Source organism: Dendroctonus ponderosae, unplaced genomic scaffold (genome assembly GCF_020466585.1).
Source record: "Dendroctonus ponderosae isolate FM_Combo_2020 unplaced genomic scaffold, Dpon_F_20191213v2 Dpon_F_20191213_8, whole genome shotgun sequence".
In the NCBI taxonomy this organism is placed as follows: domain Eukaryota; kingdom Metazoa; phylum Arthropoda; class Insecta; order Coleoptera; family Curculionidae; genus Dendroctonus; species Dendroctonus ponderosae.
In genome coordinates this window covers 8,929,224-8,953,350 of record NW_026019016.1, presented here as the reverse complement: position 1 = coordinate 8,953,350, position 24,127 = coordinate 8,929,224, and the positions used below count along the sequence as shown (strand labels likewise).

The 24,127-nt window shown below is 31.6% G+C and overlaps 2 protein-coding genes across 9 annotated transcripts in view; one reads left to right on the top strand and one right to left on the bottom strand.

Annotated features, from left to right (window-relative positions):
* Positions 1-24,127, bottom strand: part of LOC109534462 (anamorsin homolog) — a 38,658-nt gene that overhangs the window by 9,578 nt on the left and 4,953 nt on the right. The window contains exon 4 of one of the 2 annotated variants that reach the window (XM_019900141.2): positions 23,798-24,087. The exons of the other annotated variant lie outside the window; for it this stretch is intronic. Within the exon in view, the coding sequence (XP_019755700.1) occupies positions 23,974-24,087 (114 nt within the window). The 3' untranslated portion in view covers positions 23,798-23,973. Of the gene's footprint in view, positions 1-23,797; positions 24,088-24,127 lie in introns of those variants that run through there. 2 annotated transcript variants of the gene reach the window in all.
* Positions 15-23,808, top strand: LOC109534463 (glutathione S-transferase 1). 7 transcript variants are annotated; one of them, XM_019900144.2, is made up of 5 exons: positions 15-219; positions 1,558-1,608; positions 2,404-2,697; positions 22,890-23,090; positions 23,330-23,808. In XM_019900144.2, the coding sequence occupies exons 3-5, from the start codon at positions 2,557-2,559 to the stop codon at positions 23,663-23,665; spliced, it is 678 nt and encodes a 225-aa protein (XP_019755703.1). In that variant the 5' UTR covers positions 15-219; positions 1,558-1,608; positions 2,404-2,556; the 3' UTR covers positions 23,666-23,808. The 7 variants fall into 7 exon arrangements, with proteins under 7 accessions (XP_019755703.1, XP_048524976.1, XP_048524975.1 ...); XM_048669019.1 differs by lacking the exon at positions 1,558-1,608 and having other exon boundaries at positions 15-123; XM_048669018.1 differs by lacking the exon at positions 1,558-1,608 and having other exon boundaries at positions 15-167.

Sequence of the window (24,127 nt, the reverse complement as noted above, 5' to 3'; positions counted from 1 at the left end):
CCTGGCCGCCACCAGCTCAACACTCGGAAAGTGCATCCAGCCGGCGTTTGGTTCAGAACGCGCCTGAAACAGTCGAATGTCAGTTGCGAAACGCTTGAATATCGCAGACAATCGCGAATCGCGGTAGCGGCAATCGGTCTCGTTTTACTCGAATAATCAAAAAAATTGTGATCATTTTGTTTCGGACATTGTCTAACTTCTAGAATGTGGTTCAGTTAGGTACCTAGATTTTCATTTTTTTCTCGGAAGCTTTTTCTGACTATTACCAATTGTCTTTCGAATCTGATGACAATCGGTGCGAATGTAGATGACCTATAACTCAGTTGAAATTTTTAATTTAATATAAGTACCCGATATAATTTTTTTAACTGGCATTAAAAAAATATTTTTGCACCTGCTCATGGAACGAGGCATATAGGAAGAAACTAGTTAATGATGGAATTATTTGGGTGTTTGAAAGTTGAGGTAGATTTACATATTACCTAAGAATACAGTTGGTGATACCAAATATTTCAGAATGGTTTTCAAAATCAAATATTTCATTAATTATTAAAAATTGTAACTTTCGTTCCTCAACTAAAGTTGTAGCATACAACTCCTTTTAATATAATCAATTATTGAGGACATTTAGAGTATAAAATTTAAATTTTTTTCTGAAACCATGAGTTTTAGATTAGTAGGTACCCAAATTTAACACCGAAGGAATTAAAATGTCTAGAATTAATGCGCCATCCAAATTTGGTTAAACGATTTGAATTGTGTTTAGTTTTGTTTTTGAAATTTTTTTCTGCCACATTGTTTATTGTCCCGTTACAAGTTTTTTTGACACGATTTTTTGGTATTATTATTCAATTATAGCTCACATCATAAGTAAGTAACTTGAAAACCATTCAAAAACAGGGCAAAACCTAAAAAGAGGTTCCAAATTAAACAGAAAATTAAATGTTAAGGAACAAAACATTAACGTCCAAGAAAAGAAATTTTGAGAGTCACGGGACAATAAACGTTGAAAAATATGATTGCGAGTAAGCTTCTCCCTGCAGATTGTTGCAATTGATTGTCATAATTAAGGATAGAGCCCTAATAAGCAACCTCTACTTGCAAATTTGAGAAATTGAAAAGAAACTGAAAAAAGTTAACTTTTAACAGCTTGTATTGACTAGACGAATTGTAGGTATACGGGATCATGTTTATATGATGGTTAGAACCTGATTTGGTTCCATTCGTGTCCAGTTTCGATGTACAGGGTGTTGAAAACCTGAGGTGTGATATTTTTGGCAAAAATGTTGACAATGTACATAACAAGAGCCGATTTCGTCTTTAAATTGACTGAAGCGAAATGAATTCATACTATATCGTAACTTAACCATTTGCAAAATTTTTGTTCAATCTATCATTTATACACTGACTAGCTTTTACAAAAACCCTTTGGAAAATACGCATTTTTTTATTGGGTAGTAAGAAATTAAGAAATAATAACAGAAGGAAAATTTTGCTTTACGCTAATGCCTTACAATAGCATCTCTTAAATTTGTCTCAATTCACTATTTTGTTTAGAGACCAGAAAAACGACGATTTTCCAGAAAACACTTTACGTAAAATGTCAAGGTGGGTTAAGTCGGGAAATCGGAACGGACTAACCAAATAATAATCTTCATAAAGCTAATAAGCGAACAGTTTTGCAAAAATTACAGGAAATTTAGCAAGCTTGAGTAATGTGGAATCCGGCAGAATATAACGCAATACGATTAATATCGAAAAGCTGTAAATTCCTAATCAATTAAACAATAAATGCAAGGGTATATTTTTGGATAGCAACTCGTGTTTTTAGTTATCAAACATTTGAATTTGTGTTTTAAACAGTAAAATTAATATCGTTCAATGGATGAATCCCTCTTTACTAACAAATTAATAAAAAATGTTTAATTCGACATTTATTGTCACAGTTGCAAGTAAGTTTATTCAACATTATTTTTCAAAGTAAATTTCGTGATTGCCTGTTCAAACCGAACTTTTTGTTGACACTCTTACGGGGCAACCTGATATTACTCTGATCTTTTCAAAAATTGAAACGTTCAAAAGCCTTCAATTTTCGATACAAAGTATAAAGAAATTTTTTGCAAATTCCAAATCCTAATCGGTTTTAACAGCAAGTCATGTATCAATAAACGCGTTTCAGTTTTATATTGAATCAATCAAACTAAAACCCACTACTACCACAATAACGAGAAATCCGTTCGTCTCGTAGATGCGCCAAAAGAAACGGTCATTAATTTTCCAATTCACTTCATTCAGAAAAAGACAAAACCTAACTGAACTTACGCCAAGATAATGACGAAACAGAACAAAAAACGTAACACGTAATCTGTGAAGTTTAATTTGAAAATACATAAACTATTCTAGGCCATTCACATCAGTCCGCTTAAACTATTTGAAGGACATCAAAGGTTGGCCATTCATTCTTCTACCGGCACAATATCTATTATATTCGCTGCAGAATATTTTATGAATATTGCTGGTTGCTTCAACGATTGGTTTTGAGTATCAAGAAGAACGATGCCTCCAAAACTCTTCGGAAGCGACATGAATCAAGGAGTTCGAGCAGTATTGCTGACCGCTAAAGCTTTGGCAGTACCAGTGGATCTAATCGATGTCAACGTTTATACAGAAGAACACATCGAAGAAGAGCTTTTGAAGGTGAGTACGATTTTTTAAACTGTTTTGTCCTCATAATGGAACAGGGTGTATTGATCTCTGGGAGTTAAGTGGTGACTGTATTAACACAGCATTTTTATGTTTTAAACAAAATATATTGTTACATTTAAAGTTATACTTATAGGGACCTAATCGTCAAACCAACTCAATTTCGTTTGGGGCGATTTAGGTTTTAGAAATTTACTTATTTATTTTTAGAGATTTTGATAAACGGGTGAAAATATCGCAATTATTCTAAGGACCGATTCGAAAGTGGATTTCTTAAACATTAGTGTGATATAAAAATTATAAAAACCGAATCACGGCTTAATTAGGCTTCACTTGAAATCCCTAATCTCTAACGAGATGATGAGAAAAACAGAAAAGTTAAATTTAAACCAGCTTATGCTTCGGGAGCGGTCGAAAATATCGTCAACAAGTCATAATTCCCGTTTAACTTATTATACATTTAGTCGTACGTATACGTTTTCTTTCTAGATTTGAAAATATATGAAATATATTATCTGAATACTATTCTTCTCTGTATTAGATTTTACTACAGTTTTACTAGAAATTTCTGACCTCTAACGAGTTACCAACCAATATCTGAAGAGACAAATTTAATTTCTATCCACTCAAAGCACGGACAAGAATAATTTATTCATATAATGGTGATAATGGATAGGGGAAACTATTGGTATCTTCTAAACCGTAAGAGTTTTATTTAATTAGACAAAACTTGTAAAATTTTACCACAAGTTAACGTCTCGCTGTTGGCCAAGGAGCGGTTTCAAAAATATTGAAAGCAAAAACAATTATTGCCGGACACAGTGTTATTGCAAATAAAAATAAATCAGAAACTAAGGGTTCTCGCATAACATTTTTCCAAAAACGTTTTATTATTTTGAAAATTCTACGCATTCATAGGAAATTTGGCTTATTTGGCTCTTAGTTGATGAGAATAGACCCATAACTTCAATTTTTACATGCAGACCTGGCATTTTTTGTTATTCTTATCAATATTTACATTTGCCAAAATTTTGACCGAAAAAATAATCACCAAGTTTTGTTATCTAAAAAAAATCAGTCATGCATTTGAGTTATAAATTGCATGTATCTCTAGAAACGTTTGAAAATTTTGCATTAAGAAGGCTTCACTTGAAACCCCTAACCTCTAACGAAATAGAAGCAAAACAGGAAAACTTTTCTTTTTTTCCAATTTTCTTAATTTTTGAAAGCTCCACGCTTTGATAGGAAATTTAAGAAAATAGCACTTACTTTATCGAACAAAGCCACTAACTCCAATTTTTTTATTTGCAAAAATAACTTCTTTGTTATTGTTATAAGAGACAAGCTTTCTTCTTCAATTCAAAAGTAAATGGAAACATGTACATTTACCGACGTTTTGGCCGAAAAAGTGTTACTGTTAATGTGGATTATTTAATTTTCTTGTTGACTTAATAAAACGCGGAAATAATTAAAATGCTATTACTTAAACTGTGGTGCCGCATCAATCACAGGTAGTTCAGCTAAAAGATAGACAAGAAGAATATTATTAAATTTTTCAAGATTTTGACAAACTTGTTGCATAACAGAAAAACATAAGTATATTAGTTCTTCTGTTCCATGCGAGAGATTATTTTCGAAAGCGGGTACTATTATAAACGACCGAAGAACTAGACTTAGTAAAAAGAATACGTTAACAATATTCTTAAATGTTATTTCATTTTTAAATTAAAATTAGCTTGATAAACATATTCGCATGCAAAGCGTATATTTTATTTAAACCACTCAATTTTATTATCAGTTTTTTTTATTTTAAGTATTTTAAGTTTTTTGTTTTTAGAATATATTATTTTTAGTTTACCAATGCTGAAAATTATTTTTTTTAATAAACTAAATTCATTATTATCGCTATTTCTACACTTTTTACGCTTTTTAAGCAACATGTTAGTTTTGGAACCACATGTCGGAACCTAATACCAAAGTGGAACTGCAACGTAACCAGATTCAGAAAAATAACCGTTTAGCAGATCTCTACTGTGCGATCCAAGGCGAATTATTTCCTCTTCAGGTGTTAAGCAAAACTATTATAAACTATTATCACTTTTGAACAAATTGACTTCGATATATATAAAGATATAACAGGGCATTTGTTTTTACGCAGAGCTTGATCGATAGCTATATTTTCCTAACTAGATTTCCTAATAAATGTTGTATCGTTTCAAACTTACAGGCAAACAATGTTAAGTTGGAGCCAACCATCAAAAACGGCAGAAATATGTTAATTTTTGTGAGATTCTTTATGTCTTCTGAATAAGTACGAAAATCAAAGAAATAGCATAATAAAAGTAAAAAATGCGAACGTAAAATAATAATACAATTTGCAAATCAAAGAATGTTTTAAAAAATTTATATTTTCAAATGTTTCAAAAGCTGAAACATGACTAGCTAATTACAGTATAATTTATAACATAAAGTAAACCGTGATAATAGTTAAGTTTCGAAAGCTCACTAATAGTAGATAACAAAGTCCAGAACTCTATTAAGCGCTCCATTAACTCTTGATCCCTCAACTAAAAATTTCACCGAAACAATTTGGCAATGAAGCCTACAAAGGAACCTACCGGATTCAATTAGAACTTATAACGAACAAAGTTTTTCTTAGTGGATACTTTAGCCAACAGATTATTACTTAGTTGATGGTAGTTCTGATCGTCTGTCGTTCAATGTTTTGCAATTTACGGCTTGTTTTTGACAACAGAGACTGAGAATAAAGAAAAACCGAAATACTAAAGTAATACATTTGTGTCAACACAACAAATTCCCAAAGCAAAAGTATAAAACTCCGCAGTATTTGGTTTCTATTTGCTCTGGGGAATAAAGTGAAATAAAGTACATTACTATATTGACAAGCTTTATTAAACCCACAGGGAGTTGGCGGTTTGCACAAACATCTGGCGACACTTCAGCACAAATTCTATACATCTTCAGCAACAACAAATTTTTATACGTGAAAATAAATAACAGCATTGTTTTGGATTATATGTTTTTCTAACTGAAGAACTGCGATATTTTTGCCCTTGCCGCCTTTAATAATATCTAACATTGCTTGAGAATATGTTTATGTGTGTTTTAAATAATATTTTATTAATTTTTACAACATACACAGGGATTGCTGCTGATATAGTATTTTTTTATGCACAAGGTATATTTCTACACAACTTTTGTCAAGTTTAAAGTCTCAAATGGAGTAATCTGCTTTTTATAACATTTTCAGTTGTTTTGAGTGAAAATGTATTCCTGATGGCCAAATGAGACTAACATTTCACAATTTTTTTGAGAAAAGAAAAAAGTTGAACGGTTTTGCTTTTAATAATCCATTAACATTTTAACTTTTTTCTTTTCTCAAAAAAATTGTGAAATGTGCATATTAGTCTCATTTGGCCATCAGGAATACATTTTCACTCAAAACCACTGAAAATTTTATAAAAAGCAGATTATTTATGTTAATGGATTATTAAAAACAAAACCGTTCATTGCATAAAAATAATTATTTATTAAAATTGATATCTGCCCATGGAAAATTCCTGAATCTGTGTAAGTAAATTTCAAATTTCGACTATTGCAAAATTTTCGTATGATTTGTCGTTTCACTTCGTATAGAGTCGAGCTCGACAGTTCTAAGGAACATCGCTAGAGTGCGTAATTTGTAGCAATAAATGTTAAAATTATTATTTTGGCTATAACTCTGAAACAAACAATGATATCGAGTTGCGGTTTACACGATTTCTCTAGCACATTTAACTATTTTTCGATTATGATCAATAATTATACTGTACCATGTAAGTTTTGGTTAAAACGAAAAAAAATTTACCCTCTAGCAACGTTGTTGAAAAGTATCAGGATACGACAGTGAATAGTACTTACATTTTTCTCTCTTGACCAAGCTTAAAATTACTGAAATCGAACAAGTTGTTTAGGATTTACAGCGATTTAAAATATTATTTTTTCAATGGCTGCCTCCACTTGAATCAAGATCGTACATCACTGAGGTTTCAACCAAAATGAGGCAAAGGTCGTCAAACTTTCTATCCATTTTACTAAAGATATACCTTAATTTGTAAAGTCAAAAATTATTTTCAGAATTTTCTTATAGTCACTTTAGCAATGAAATATTTATCCCTGGATTTTCACGCCCAGTACCATCTGAGAAATGGCCAGTAGCCCTTAGCGAAACACTCGGTATCTACGGTTCGCCTTGTTCGTGTCGACTTTTGCAAATTTTATTTTTGAAATTCAACATTGAATAATTTCGATTTTTTTCTACTGACATCAACCAAATTATTTCTAGTAGCAGAGAGTTAAAAAACGACAAAGAAATGCTCGTTATTTAATAATATTGCATGAATGTTGATGAATATACATACGATTCAATTTTGCTGGCAGCAAAAATTTTAAATAATTATTTTGTCAGAGTTAATGACAACTCCAAATTAAGTCCTGCCTGTTATATTCATGCAAATAAAAGCTCAAATTGGGGCAAATAAATGGGGAATGCTGGGTTAAAAAGCCGCTATAAAAGCTGAAAACATCACAAGGCTTCTTTTGTAGAGCTCGTGGAACAAAAAAATGAGCAGAAATAAAGGAATCGGTATTTTTGTTACAAAAACGCCGAAAGAAAATTGAATAGCACATTGAATTTTCATCTCTTTTTCACTTAAGGTTTTCTACAATTTCATAATAATCATTAGCCAGTCAAACAGTTTATAGTGATGTTGAACTTTGGCCCGACCATAAAGAACGAACAATATCAATGAAAAAATTATCACGGTGCAAAATTGGAAAATGATTCGAGAATTTTGTTCTGATAGCGAAAACGATGATTTAAAAGTAAACGCAAATATGAGTTCCTGGCGTCAAAATAATTTTGTGATTTTAATCTTAAGCGTAAGGGATTATTGTCACACGCGTAGAAATGCTTGAATCCTGATTAAGAATCGCTTTAACGCTATTAATCTTCCGCTTACATTGAATCGCATTTTCCGTAAATTATATATTATGAAAGAATTTTTGTTAATCGCTAACTATTAAATATTTTCATTCAAATTCTTCACATTCGGGCTACAGAAGAATTCTCACCCTGTAGTTCAGAACCATTGCCTTGAATCTCTAAAAGCCCATGAAGACACACTTGTATTTCGGAGCAAACACGAATAATTTAGATATAGCCCTTAATGTTTAACTACTATAAACTTTGTAGGTAAACCCACATTTAAATAATGCAATAAAATATCATGCGAGGAAGGAAAACATTGGAAACGTTTCCAAGAAATCATTCGCTTTTATCAGAGCGTAGTTTTCCTATTTCGGCTAGTCACGATATATTTTTTTCCTGTCACGCAAACCCTAGTTTCTTTTTGCAAATCAAACACTGTTTATATGCATTTTATAAACACTAGCTAAAGATACTTAAATAGGTGCGGCAAATGCTTTTAAAATCTTTATTTTATCTTTTCAAAAAATTTATTTTTTTGTAATAAAATACATTGAAGCGTTTATAATATCGCAGAAAATTCACCCTCGGCGATGTTTAATTGGGATTTCATTTATCTGAGTTATTCCGGAAATTCGATATCGAGCAACTTGGCGGGCTTTGTGTAGATATTATAACGTTTCAATTTCTAACGCAGCATATTGAGACATAATGGAAAATTTGAGGTGTTAATCTCTATCAAATATCCGTCTCACATTTTCAAACTTTCTATTAAAATAATGATATTGACTTTTAAAGTTCGAGAAAAGTCTACTACTAGAAAGGTTTTGAAGTTTCAAAGAGCTCAATCTGTTGTGTGATTCTTTTATTATACATGGTGATGAGAGTTTCTGCATTTTTATGTAAAAATAATGCTTCAATTTTAAACACAGCGTCACATTTGGGGGGCATTTTTTGAAGACGATTTAGGTCAAAACGACATAAAATCATCTCTAAGCTTTTTCGTTCGTCAGTCTAATTTCGGACCACTCTATAAAAAAATTTTACACAAATTTTCTTGACGGTGTTTTACTAAAAAAGAGAGAAATACGATATGAAAAACCACATGGGCAAACCCACTTCGGCGATTTTAAAGATCTGAACCAGAAAGCGAAAGAAAAAACGCAAATATTAATGAAAATCTCCAATTATAAATTTTCTAGGTTTTCATCCCGTGTAATTTATTGCCAATCGGCGTTATCGTGCCTGGAGAAAATCAAAGATTCGAACAGCAATTTGAAGGGCAAACTAATTTCGGTTTCCAGTCAGTTTTTGTACCCTTTTTACGAAACGCTCCAAGCGAGGATTATGGATTTAGGACTCGAATTGGATGGAATATATGTATATCAAAATTGGCAATTACCAAATTGAGCAAAACTTGAATATTGCATTTGCAGAAAGCGCAGTGCTTAAAAGTTAATTAGGAATAACTAGTTCACCTTGGACTCTTCAAAATTAAAATCAGGAACATAAACTAACAGTTAATTTCCAACCTTGCTTGGCCAAATTATTTGATAACACAACTACACATTTCCGTGTCCATTTTTGAGTTTCAAAATGTCCAACTCACTTGCGTCTTTAATTTTAGGCAATATTCTTAAGGAAGTAATTAGTGTTCCTAATAGACTACGCCATTAGTTTCGAAAGAAAAATAGCTGCTGAATGATATAATATGCGAGATAAATTAAACTCAAAAAGATAATTCGGTGTATATGTGCGACTTAAATAGCTTTAATATTTGCGCAAATTCCTTTAACAGCGTGTAACATTAAAGGTATACAAAAATTTAAGCACATTAATGTCACAATGGACATCAATTGCAACATGTTCATAATCCCATTAAATACCAGACAAAAGTAGCAAAAATACAATGCTGATTATTTTTCCGGAATTAATACGTGGGCAAAATACGGGACGAAAACATTTCATGGCCGTTGACATTACGAAAAATATGGGCATGTTTTCATAGTCCCGAACAAAAACAAAACCCCGATAAGCCATTGGGGCAGTAAACACGCAAGATCTTTTGTGTAAGGCTTTGGTCCACACAAACAATGATCTTAGTTAAATTAACAGTTAATATACCGAGTAGAACTATTTAATATAGCAAAGTAAAGACGCATGTGTTCAGATGTAATAGTTGCTTTTTGTATAAAGCAACATGTTTATTGAATTAATTATTTATGTTAAAGGACTTGAGGACTTTCTGGTGTCTGAACTAACCAATTTTCTTTGAAGAAAATACTTTGAAAACTTGCAATGGCTGAAGCAAAAAACTTGTTTTATTGGTAATAAAAGAGTAAAAAACCAAGGCTACTTGAAGAAGCCGCTCAAGTCGAATTTCTCGGTCAGTTTTAAAATCGATTAGAAAATAATTAAAATTGAACAAGTTTCATCCGGATAAATTACGAACGCTTTCTGATGAACCCGGCCATGAGAATCCAAGGAATGACTATCCAAATACTGTATAGATTTTCAACTTCAATAGGTAAACTAAAATAAATATATAATAGTGGGCCCTTTTTCATTTCAGTTCATTTTATAAATATAAATCTCTGATTCGGTACATACGCACATGTACACTTTTTACGAACTTCTTCAATATCTCTAGATGAGAGTAAAACCACAATATAAAAATTTCAACATGCTTTTGATGCCTTCTTCCTTCTAAACAGGATATTTTTAGGACATTTTACAAAAGCGTTTACTGTTTACAGAAAATTGAAGACAATAAAAAACATTTAAAAAAGTATTATTGTAAAAAGCATTAAATGTATGACAGAAAATTAATCTGCTACTTAAATGGTTATATTATTTTTTATCCACTTGTTGCATGCACAGGTATGTATGTATTTACGAGTGAAAGTGTTTAAAGAATGATTTAAAAAATGTAAATCCGTTAATTAATTTGTCTGCTATATCAAGATGCTGATGACGATCTGAATATAATCTAATTGCTTCGGTTGTAACATATTTTACGAGTTGCTTACGCGCGCTCATTTCTTTCTACAATCATCAAAAAAACCTTTTTAAATAAAATAATCTCCCCGTTCAAGCGTTGCTTGCATAAGTAACCATATAATTAATAATAACTTTCCGAAAACCTTTCCCCTAAGCCCTGTGACAAATAAAACTCTAAAAATGCAATTTTAATAGGTTTTCCGCTCTCTAGTCATCGTCGAGCCATGCAAAATTAAAAAGAAAATTACATTCAGCCTGAACTTTGACTTTTAAGTTTCGGTCGCTTCTAGATTTCAATATTCGATCGATCAAGGCTTCTAGCCGTGTCAAATAGCAAATATTTACCGGAACCCCTGGACCTTAATGAGAAAATATGGCTTGCAAACTAACTTGATCAATGATTCCTGTATGATGCTCATATTTCCAGGCCGCGACTCTATCCAGGAAACTTATAATAAGCTTGGAAAGCCACATTAAGCTCAAGTGCGGCTTTGGAAGTTGATATTTTGATACAACTCAACTGAATTACCAGCCTGAGATTAGAAGGCTTTGAAGATGAAAAATATGGTTGTTCACTATCTTTTCCGAGTCCGAATGTTTTATGGTTTAGTTGTGAGAAAATATCAACTGCAATTATCACAATTGATTTTAATGTGACAGGTTCGGTGGAAACCAAAAATGTTAAACTACATCAGAATAGACCGGATTTTTAAGTGTAAACTTTTATAAATTTATTTATTACGGCCTGGCAGAAAGAAGCAAACAGAAATCGCATTAGAGCATAGATCGACTTAAACCATCCATCCACTTACGAAATTAATCTCTGGATTATTTTGTTATAGTCGATAATGAAAGACATTTTATTGAGGGCGATAAACCCTGAAAACCAAGTGAAATTGGGATGTAAAAGATATCAAATTTAGCTGTAGCTCTTAGCTGATAAAGCTCAAATTCTTGAAAAAACGTTAATATCTTCAGAAGTGGAAGATTAGAAGCAGATCATTACTTGAAGGTTGCGAGGTGAAAAAAAAACTATATAAGAGCCAATAAAAACGACCAAGACTGTCAAAAAACCAAGATAAAGATAGATAAATAAATTCAGAAAGATCTGAAAATAATATACTATAAAGCATTTAATTATACTCGTTACTTGTGGAAGTGAAATAAGCTACTGCTAACTACTCTGTCTAAATGTTTGGTATATGAAAAAATAATTTAATATACATTATACCTGCCTATCAGTATATTAATTAATACTAGTTTAACCTAAATATCAGTTAGGTAAGAAATTATTCTTCGAGCAAAGTTTTTGTCACACAAGAAAAGTTTCATCAAAGATTTAATGGGAAGCGCAAAACCAAAAGATTTATATTTTAGGCAATGTTGAAAGCCGTACCTGTTTTTGCTCTTTCCAAGAATAGAATTTTCTTGATGCCACAGATAATGGACGAAAAGTGAAATGAAACTTCGCCGGTAAGAGATAATGTGTAAGTCTACATCTGACATTTTATTTGGAAACTTAGACTCAGAAGATTAAATAGATTGGTTTCAATCTAAGCTTTTGCCATTTTTGTAGTCGATTAGGGCTAAAACTGTATTGATTCAAATCTGATAGAAATCGGTTAGATTTGCAATTTCTTTCCATTTTTGGAAAAGGTGCAAGCAAAAGTTGCATGGTATTTGGATAACATTAGTATGAATTTATGTAGTGTTCTGAACAAAAAGTTCACATGAAATGCATTTATAAATAAAATCCTAAACTCTGAAACTCTATTTCACATGCGAAAATTTTACTAATTTGATGGTACTGGATTTTGGTATTAAGTAATGTAGTTCTTGGTTATCTGATTTAAAATGTAAACGGTTTTAAAATATTTACAAGTAAATTAATATTATTATTATTAAATCGAAAAGACTTGTTTAGTTTAAACGAATCGCAGTGCAGTTTAGTTAAACTCATCAACAGTTCATATAACCAAATATGTAAATGCATTTGATTCCATGAGTTTTGTTTTATTAAGTTTTTGTGTAATTTTTATTCTGTAACGATTCCTTATGAGAATTGATATATTTCGTAGTACATCATCATATCATAAGCTACTCGCTTTATTCTTACTTACGCCTTTAAAAAATTATCTGTTAGGTTCAAATCAATCAAAATTAGGTGAGCGTGGAGGCCAAGGAAGCGGCGAACCCGAAAGCGTTGAACTTCACGGTATAAATGAGCCGAGCTTCATTAAATTGAATTCCCATTGTCATTGACTTATACTTTTCAATCTAAAAAGGCTAATACTTTTGGTTTATTTCAAAACATAAATATCTTTAGTTAATTTTATAACCACGGAACTAATGTGTTTCTTGAATGTTATACTTTTTCGGATATTGCTCAAATTTTGCGGGTGCCCCTATTGATGATTTTTTCCTGCTGTTTCCAGTTCCTGTTTCCTTGTTGTTTTCACCCCCCATTGTTTTAAATTAACTTAATGGCAACACAAAGAAGCAATTTTCTTTGGATTATTTCCGTTATCAACTTGCTGACAATAAAATATGTTGAAACGTTTTCTAAAGTGAAAAAAATGCCCTCAATTAATGAAGCTTTCGGCTGTCGACTACATAAAAGAAGCAAGTATTTTGGATTGAAAGCTCTCTTTAGTTATCAACATTTTTTGGGTCGCGACGCAATTCCAAACTTAACTTCTTTAAAATTTCACTCATTATATCGAGTGTTTCATTTATAATCAATACAGTCTTGTAGATTTACCACAACAGCACATTTTATAATAATGTTTAAATGTACCTTTTATAGATCTGAATTGACATAAAAAAAATAACTTAATTCTTATAAAGTATTGCTTTGGATATAAATGGGAAGAACTAACACTTCTCTGGTCTCTCATAATTATGAAAAATTGTTCTCGAAATTTTTATTTGCATTTAAAATTTTTGCAGAAAAAATAATTGCTAAAAAATAAGACAAAAAAGAAGTGAAATTTAAAGGGATAGATTAGTATGTGGATAACGGACGAAACGGATTTTTACTACCACCGGGAAAGGTTCATTTAGCGGCAATAAATAGATAATCGGGTTATCTCTAACGAACAGCCGTTAGCTGAAGTAAAGGAGCTACTTATTAGCTACAGCTTGAAGTAAAAAGTAGTTATAAAGAGCGAAATAAAAAGTCAAAAAATAACTGAAAAACTTATAGAAATACAAAGTTCTTTCGTCTGTAGCCGATTTGATTGAACGACAAAGATGGGATGAGCGACAAGTCACGGGTAAGGAGAAACAGATAAGAACAACTGCAAGTCGGAAGACTTCCAATGCACGGTCTATTTAAATTACCCTGTATAGTAATAATTTACCACCATCAGATTATCTGCGCTTGGTCTGAAATATTCATACTTTGAGCATTAAAGCAGGGATTTGAGTAACATCATCGATAAATGCACTGACAAATCATCCTATTTTGAACATCGCATATTAAAATAGAATTAATATTCACTCTGCTTTACAGCTTTGCTTATAAATTAAATTATGGCTTTCACGTTTGTATTCAATTGCTACGTAGGCACTTTAATGTAATATTTGCCTCCACATAAATTACCTAATATTTCAGTTAATGCGACTTTTATAGAATCGAGAATCTTTTGCATGAAAACTCAACATCAAACTGTAGGCAGGGTGTTTGGCTAACATGGGCTGTTTCCGAAACTTGCACAAAACGACTTTGAGTTTGCTTACAAAAAATGTATATTTTATATAAAAATTATTATATAAAGCAATCGTACTTGATTCATTTGGAATATGTCGAAAAAGTGGCGCTTTTGGTAATACAGCCGTTAAAGGGTTTAATTTAAATATATACAGGATGTCCCCGTTTTGGCACTCTCATAGGATCTCCGTAATTGTTAGTGCCATAAAAAAGTAGTATAGGTGTGATCTGCTCGTTTAAGGTCAAAATTAAAATGGTAAAATCAAAATTTTTTTTTGCTACAGAGATACAGGGGAAAATAAAAAAAAATCCATTTCAAAACATTCATTCATTCATTCATGTCCTCAAAACTTCAAAATTTTCTTAGTTAAAAAGGATACAGAAATATGTTTTATGCAAAAGGTTCTTTATAATCATTTTTGAATATTCTACCGTTTTGAGAATAAGTACTGTTACGGGGTCAAGTAAAATAGTTTACGAACTTATGCCCCTTAACTGTATACGGTTCCTGAAAAAAAGTTATCACACCTTTGAAAAAATGTAAAGTTTAAATAAAAATTTTATGTTATTAAGCCAAAGGAAAGATACAAAAAAACATGATTGTATTTCAGTGTCTTGAGAATGACCCCAATAAAAGAGTCGAAAACAAAAGTGAGGAAAAACTTGTGTTTAATTTTTCCCGTAGAATACGGACACTAAAACAAAACCCTTTAAATAAAAAGTTCAAATAAATCGCCTAGGAAACTAATGAATGAATAACTAAGGAAGTGTTGTATTATAGAAAACACTTCCGAATGCTTTTTTAGATTAAAATTGACAGGTTGTTCCGGATAAACAAATGAGTCTGATAACTTTTTTCCTTGACCCTGTATACTTATTCTGAAAATGGGAAATTATTTAACAAACATTATAAAGATTTCTTGTATAAGCCACATTTTTGTATAAAACATTGTTCAGTTTCTGGTTTAACTAAGATAAGGTTATTTTGAAATTGTTATATTTTTTATTTTTGCCTGTATCTCTTAAGCGAGCAGAAAAATATTTTAATGCTGAAAGAACAAAACCTTTTAAACTTTGTGTTTTTGTTTATTACGATTCAACCATTTGGCATCTACAAGAACGATTCCGCCATTTAAGATTGAAAGTTCATAAAAACATATAAGTCAAAAAATGTACTAATACTGTAAAATGTAATTTCAGGTACCTATAAGCAAATGAATAGAAAATTATTAGATTTTTTTTACAGTAACAATAATTTATTGAAACCCAAATTTTTCTTTCAATACCACCAAAAACGTTAGAAAGTAAATGTTTTCATAACACTTTATACAGGGTGAGCCAGCGAAGCGAGACCCCTTTCTTAGCTCGTATAGAAAAAGCGGCTGAAAAAAACGTTCTAAAAGTGTTGTGGTTGACGCCAAAGTATTTGTTTCTGTTACTTTGAAGTATACAGGGAGCTCAAAATACAGTCAAGTTTACTTTTTTTAATGGAATAACCAACTTTTTATTCCAGATTGGGGTTCAACATTACATTCAAATTATTTTTGAATAACAAACTATGTGACTAAATCCAATAGTTTTGAACATAACGACCTTTGAAGATGGGAAGGCAACAAAAGTAAACTTTATTATTGTTTTTAACTAAAATAAACGACATAATTTGAGAACCAAACAAAACAAAAAACAGAACATTTGTTTTAATATTCCTTTCAAATAATACCGTTTATTTTAGTAAAAAAAAAATAATAAAGTTCACTTTTGTTGCGTTCCCATCTTCAAAAGTTGTTATGTTCAAAACTATTAAATTTAGTCACATAGTTTGTTATACAAAAAATACTTTGAATGCAATGTAGAACCTAAATCTGGAATAAAAAGAAGGCATTGTTAATTCTCATTAAAAAAAAATTCCATTAAAAAAAATACACTTGACTATCAACTTTATTTGGAGCCACCCTGTCTACTTCAAAATAACATTGATTTTATTTCGATTGAATTATTTGGAAAACTTCAGTAAGACTTTCTAGAAAACATTTTACATGACTCCAGTCATGCACGTGCTCCAGCACAGATGTGCTCCAGCACAGATACTTTAATATGACCCCTGTATATTTCAAATCGTTTGTAGCAATGTCTTGTAATAAGGAACACACTCTACATGTTTAGTAAACCGCACCAATTCCTTAAGAACCAGCTTTTCTCTATAGTTTTTCATTACAAATATAAAAAAATCAATAACCGAATGGTAGTTTTGATTGTCAACAATTTTGTATGGCAAACTCACGAAAATCATGATTAAATATTGCAAATAAATATTAACATTGAAAATACATGCAGTTATAGATTTGAAACTAGAAAAATAGTTGTGAGAAAATTACGACTCACCTGCAAGCTCACAAGTCCGCTTCTTCCACATCAGGATGTCTGCTATTGAAGTCCAAAATCTTGAAGTTGAAGCACTGGAAGTTTGAACATCACAACACTATTTCATACACTTCGCGACTTCTAAACGTAAAACACGACTGAAACCCTCGATAAAGCAACAATCACTAGACATACAAACATTTTTTTGTACCGTGTGCCGGTTATGTATTCAACACAACAAATATTTTAAACCGAAACGACTACTTAAATGGAAAAGGAATATTGAAAATCTTTCATTTATTCGGGAAAATTATGGAAAAAATACCACATGCACTTAGTGGGTATGATCTGCAAATGCACGAGGTCGATTGATATATCTGATTTTTGGGCCAAATACAAGTGCTATGTTTACATTAGCGCACTGGTTTTAATATAAACAAACACGCATACCTAAAAAACCGTTTTGTTCGACTGATAGATGATAAGGGGTATTCGTTGACCAAAATAATCTAAAATGTATGCTTGCAAATAAAATCGTTAATATATAGAAAATTAATTGTTTTGGAAGTATTTTGGCCATTCCCTCTAGACTATTGGTTCATTTCGTTAATTAAAACTTTTTCTTTATCCATACTTTCCCTACAAGCCTCAATTATTTTTTATGAGGTTTGTCAGTTATAAATGGGGTTTGTCTAGCTATTCGGCCATTATCTCCAGTTCATGCAGGGAGTTTGCGGATTGGCCATCTTTGCGGATTTATGTCTTGGCGCAGTGGCTGATTTGAGCGCATTTATTTTCAGATTGTTCGAAAACATGCTTTTTTCTCTAACAATATGAAAATTGGTCGCACATTAAGTGAAATTTTACGGTTTCTTTCACTCGTTTTATGTATATAAAATTGCTTTCACTACTGAGAGATTGATTTAATTGACCCTTGAATATTGACGGAAAATCTTCAATTTCTTAAATAAAGCTTAATAGTCTAATTGATAAAATACTACAGAAATAAATACTAACATAATAACGTCTATATTGATATACAGGACCCCGATAATATAAAAGTCTGATTGCGTCTAAAAAACGGTTAGAGAAGCACAAAACATAAAAACCGTGTTTTTTAGATCTGCATACGCTAAATTATTTGCGAATGTCTCATAAAAGCACTACCGACATCAACTTTGTTTTTTCAATACCAATTCAAAATTGTCCTTCGTTTCTCAACTGTTTTTTGCCATAAAGATTTTGAAAACTAATTTATTAGAAACCTGCGTCTTGATGCAGCTTTAAAAGCAAGAAATATTCCTTCCTTTCCTTAGTGCTGAACTAACTTCATTAGCTGTTGAGGAGCATTTTCTACTAAGTTTTCAAATTTCAAATATTTTATTTCAATTGACTTTTATTTCAATTATTTTTTATTAAACCCTTTTCTCTTGAATTTATTTGGCATTTTGTACGTTTTTTTTTCATACTAATATGTTCTACCCTATACCTGATATGTTTGTTTAATGAAAATGAAATTTTCAGCTTACATATAATAATAATAAGCTTACATTATCGATCCTGTAATAATGGCTGAACCTAAATTACCCCAATTCATCTTCATCTCTTTATTTAAACAACTTATATGGCTATTAATGTAAAACATATGGTTTTCATTTAAAAATGAGTTTGATTCATTTGAAATATTGGAACTTTGTTGCTTTTTAGAAAATGCATCTGAGCACTTAATCAATATTTAAAATCAACAAAAGTACCTTTCATCTTCTTACCGTCTCTGAGATATTCATGTTAAAAATGCCTATTGCAATGGAAAAAATAAATTACCCGGCAACGGAAACGGACTAATATGAGGTGTAAAATTATTGAGAATTTAATGCAGAATTCAGAAATGAAGCAAAAGTTTGGCTGTGCTATAAAAATAATAACTGTATTAAAACTTTTATGACAAGATAAATGTAGAAAAGTGTACAGCGAAAAATCTCAATTTCACAGTAAAAGCTTAACACGGGTTTGCCATTTAATAAGTTTGAAAGCAACTCATTTTAATCCATCAAAAACCAGTTTCAAATTTACAGCGTATGTGGAGTAAATTCGAAACTAACTTATAAGCTCATAAGCTTCTATGCAAAGAAGAAATCCGTTTTCCTGTCACAATTTATCTTCTTCCTTGTCGCATTTTCTGCGTAACAAAATAACGCACATTTAGCAGTAATCACTCAAAAACATAATAAACCTGCATTAATTACACTGAAAACTATCAGTTAAGTAAGAGAAGTTTAGAAATTTCAGAAACAACACAAAACATGTTAATGTTAACAATACAAAACCTGAACAGGAACAGAACGCCTACCTTAATTTTTAATACATTAATAAATTCTTCTTTGCATATATGGATAGTATTAATTGTGCATTCAGTTGGCTATTACTTTGCTTTGTCGATTCTTATTTGTTAATTTACAGGGTGAATACGTTTCTTTATCTATGTTTTATGATTCTAGAACTATTCAGATACTTTATGTAATACCGAATAAATTTATTGAGCCATTCGATTCGGTCTATGATTATGCTGATTAGGCTTCTGAATAATTACAAGATGCAGTTTCTATCGTGAAACGCACACTTCCATATCGGTAAAACAATATTACAGTTTACATCAATTTTCGTCCAAGATATAAAAAAACTCATACATAATTAATTTAATTTATTAATTAGATTTATATTGATTACTCTTAGACCGAGTTAAAAATTAGCGTGTGTGTGTTTAACTTTAATTTTAACTCCTCTATTAATTTTAAACCAAAAATTGCTTGTTTGACCTTTTTGAAAAATTATTGATGAAGTTACATTGTTAAAATATCTGTGAAAGTAAAAAATTAAGGAATTTATCGAGAACACAAAACATTCCAATGAGTATCTGTAATCGTTTTTGAAATTTCGGGTTAAAACATCAAACGCAAAATAAAAAGACAAAGTTTATACAAAAACTTCATTTTTTACACCCGAAAAAAAAATAAAAAAATACCCTCTGTGTTTTTATACATTTTTTATATTTTATAAATGTTTCCCTGAAATACTTTCGGTGTGGTTAACTCTGCGGATAAAACGCTTCTTTACAAAGATACTTTGTAAGTGTCTAAGAAAAAATAAGTCATACCGAACAGTTTTCTAGACTCAGCCTCTTCAAAGCTCTAGCTGAATAGCATTATAAAATATCAAAAGAAAACATTCAATACGGTTCTTTCCTTATTTGAATATGGTCAATAGTAGGATTGTGGATATAAAAAGAATTGTGGAGCTTCGGGTTCTAAACGCCGGCAGACTATGAGTAGGTGAAAGTTTATACCTCAAGTACTTTAATAAAATTACCTAAAACATACGTAGGGATAATGAACAAAATGATGCTGGAACTTTAGGCAACGATGTAATAAATTAGGAGAAAAGAAACCTCTATGGAAGCCAGAGAAAAAAATGGAGAATGCTGAGAGAAAAGCTAGAAGTCAAAGATACCATACGAACCAATAAAATCACGACAAAACAGTGGAATCTATACGAGGAAGAGGAAGACGAAAATAAGGAACAGGCGAAAATCGATCATGAAGAAAACAACGACATAGAATTAACAAATGATTAAACACGATTTAAAACACCTTAAAATTGCTTAAAACTAGAAAAAGCCCCGGACCAGACGAGATCACTAATTATATGCTTAAATACGGAGGAATAAAATTACAAAATGAACTACTGAGCCTATTTAAAAATATCACAGAAGAACGGAAAATACCAAACGAATGGAAGAACAGTATAGCAATACCCATTTTTAAAAAGGGGCAGAAAGCCTTATTGCTGATTCCGAAGACAACCTCCAAAGACTATTCCACTCTTATAGTGCTCAAAATTTAGCACTATTTATCAATCTGTAATAAAAGACGTGAGGAAACTGTCTTTCTTAAGACGAAATACCCAATAAGCAGTTGGTAAAAAAATACATTTTTTTAAGTTAAGCTTCTTACTTCAAACTGGTATCTTGAAAAAACGTCAAAATGATCAGCGAATCGTCTCATCGCTTTTGTCCAAGGATTCCTTTAATTGATTAGACTTGTTGAATTTTAAGTGAACGTGTAACGCAAATGTAAAATACAAAAATCATCTAACGAACCGAAAATATGCCTGATGTTTAATCCAATAAAACGCAAGCAATAGTTACTAAAATTCCTCGTTTCTGCACGCAAAAACTAGATCAGTGCGGCAGTGAAGCCTTAAAATTATATAGAACCTAAAACGGCCAATTTCCATATAAATTAAACGACACTAAATATTAAGTGAAACCTAATTTACATGGAAGACGGCATTTTATGCTTTTATAAGGGCCCACTTGTAAGACCAAATGCGCTAGTTAATCGAGTAAGCTAATTTGAGGTACCTACACTTTAAGTGGTTGAAAATTCAAATATAAATTGATTAAGACTGTTTAAATTTAGTCAGAAACCGCGTTGCTGGTGCAATATTCTAAAATTGATTATAACAATGGTATCATTATTACAGAAAAACATAGCTTTAAGAAAAAATAAGACCACTGAACTTTGAGTAAGCTCCCAAAAATAACACAATGATTGTTTATGACTTTTCCTCACTCTGACTTGATCATTTTCGTGCCAAATTATTCATTTTCAACCCTCTAAAAATGCATTACAACACCTAAACAAACGAAAACAATGCCAGAGATGAAAATATTCTCGTACCCTTCTCGAATATGGATTTTAGAGGACTAAGCGCGCGAATGGCACACGTGCCATTCAGATCACGTAGCTATCTTACTAATCTCAGATTATTGATGTGATAAGGGTTCGAATGGATGAGAAAACCGTTTTACTTCTCATCGAATTTCACTTCGGTTTAAAATTGCTCTGAATATACAACTTCCCGTTTGCGTTTAGCCGATGAAAGAACTTTTCACATAAATTTACTAAAATCTTGTGTTAACTATTTTTACGCGCAAAAACTCCGTTTCGGTCAAATAAAAAAGCAATTAATCTTAAAAATAGACTTTGAAGGAATTAATATTACTAGCTCTGATATCAGTATTATCCAATATTGTACAAACTGTGACATTTACTGGTTCAATACTTTTTATTTCGTAGCGCGTTCCCAAGCATCAACCATCCCATAAATAATTCCACTTTCTAGCTGTAAATGTGCACAAAAAGTACATAAAGAGACACGTAATGGGCTCGAACGCTATTTTTAGTAGGCCAATTAATTTCCAGCGACAAATAGTTAAACGGTGATTCATGGTTAAATATTTGTCAAAGCAAAGACTGCTTCTCTGATTAATTAGAAGATAGTCGGGCAAAGAAAATGCAATATTTCACCCTGTATGCAAGAATGAAAATATCAACAAAACATATAAAACCATTTATCAGACAGTTAGTGAAAAGTTACTTTTAACGACTGCAACTCCGATGCGATAATTTACTCGGTAATGCAGCCATATAAGCAAAAAGTATTTAATGATGAATTTAATTATAAAAATATATCAATCAAAAATTAATCTAATGAATAAGGATAGGATGAAAGTTGATCTAAGGAAGTAAACAATTGAACAGCTTAGCACAAAAATATATTATAATTATCTGTGCCAATACAAATGAAAATATCGGTATTAAAGACTCATAGGTTTAAAAGAAAATATGTTTAATGTTTCATTTCTTGAGAAACAGCTACAAGTAATTTCAAATCTGCTTAATGGTATCATTAGCACTTGTTTTCGCTGAAATACGTAATTAGAAATACCGAACTACACGAAACAATTACTTCCAAATGCGCACTTGTTTAGAGATTCATAACATGCAGTTTTCTTGTTTGGCACATAAAGCTTTTCTAACAGGAAAATAATGTCCTCATTAATAAGCAGAAAGCGGACATTTTCCTGTACACTCATCACAAGATATGAATTTTCATGAAGCAAGAAACTGTTACCCGGCTTTTCCGAGTTATGGTTTGTTGGCTGAGTTCGAGGGGTTGTTTGGCAGTTTGCACACAGTTTCTATTATTGTCCGGATATACAGGAGTCAGATATATTAATATGTAACGAGTCAGAAATAATGAACTTCTTATTTTCCTTTGCAGGTGAACCCCGACTACACGATTCCGACGTTGGTCGATGGGGAATTTGTGAGTTGGAACACTCACGCCATTTTAGGATACCTGGTGAATAAATATGGCGAAGACGACAGTCTATACCCGAAGGACCCAGAGAAAAAGGACCAAGTAGAGCAAAAATTATTTTTTGAATCTGATACGCTATGTCCCAGAGTCAACAGCGTCATTGTAAGGATTTGTTTAATCACAGTTTTATTATCCAAGCAATTATTTTAACTGATTATATGAGATTTTCTCTGAACTATCTCACATCAAATCAAATAATGCACACAAAATCGACTGCTCAAATGTGATTTTTAGAACAGTAAATAAAATTTGTATCAATCCGAATAAGTCGAGTACCTAAACAAAACAGCGTTTACGTTTCAAACATAAATACCCTGATTAAAAGACGTTTTTGTTTTCAGCAGGCGATCATAGTAGAAAACGAAAAAGAAATCCGCACCGAGAAAATAAGTGCCATTACTGAGTCCTACATGCTACTGGATGGGTTTCTTGAAAATAAAAACTTCCTGACTGGAGATAGTTTGACGATAGCTGACCTGTGCTGTGTAGCCACAGTCAGTACAGCTACAGTTATCACTCCTATATCGACTGAAAAATATCCCAATTTGTCTCACTGGTACCGAACATGCAAAAATCTAAACTACTACGAAGAGACCAATGGTGTCGGATTGAACAACCTGGATGCTTTAGTTGAATTAAAACTGGGACGCCCCAGGACAAAGGAACTATGTGAATAGCACTTCTTGTGAATACTTTTGTGATATTTTGTACAATTTTTACTCTAGGCTACTCCTATTCGTGATCTATTTAATTATTTATTAACTTATTGACGCAAGTTTCAATATTGATTATTATAATAAACGCACAAGTATATCTACCACCCACATAATTTATTTCCCTGATAACATTACAATCACTACATCATTTTAGACTTTCATTTGCATAAGACACTTCTACTGATTTTTGCTTCAAGTTAAAACTGGTTACCAAATTGTAAAAATGCCGACAAAAAGACGGTAGAAAAAAAACCAAGTTAAGAAGTCTTTTAAATGTCGCTTTTCAGCTGTAAACTGGAGAGTTGAATTTTTTCCCCTGGTTTAAACGCTGGCATACCTAGGTAAGGACAAGTTGCACATCGGAAAGCATCACCGAGATAGCACTAAAATGACAAAAAACACTACTTTTTTAATGTTACCTAC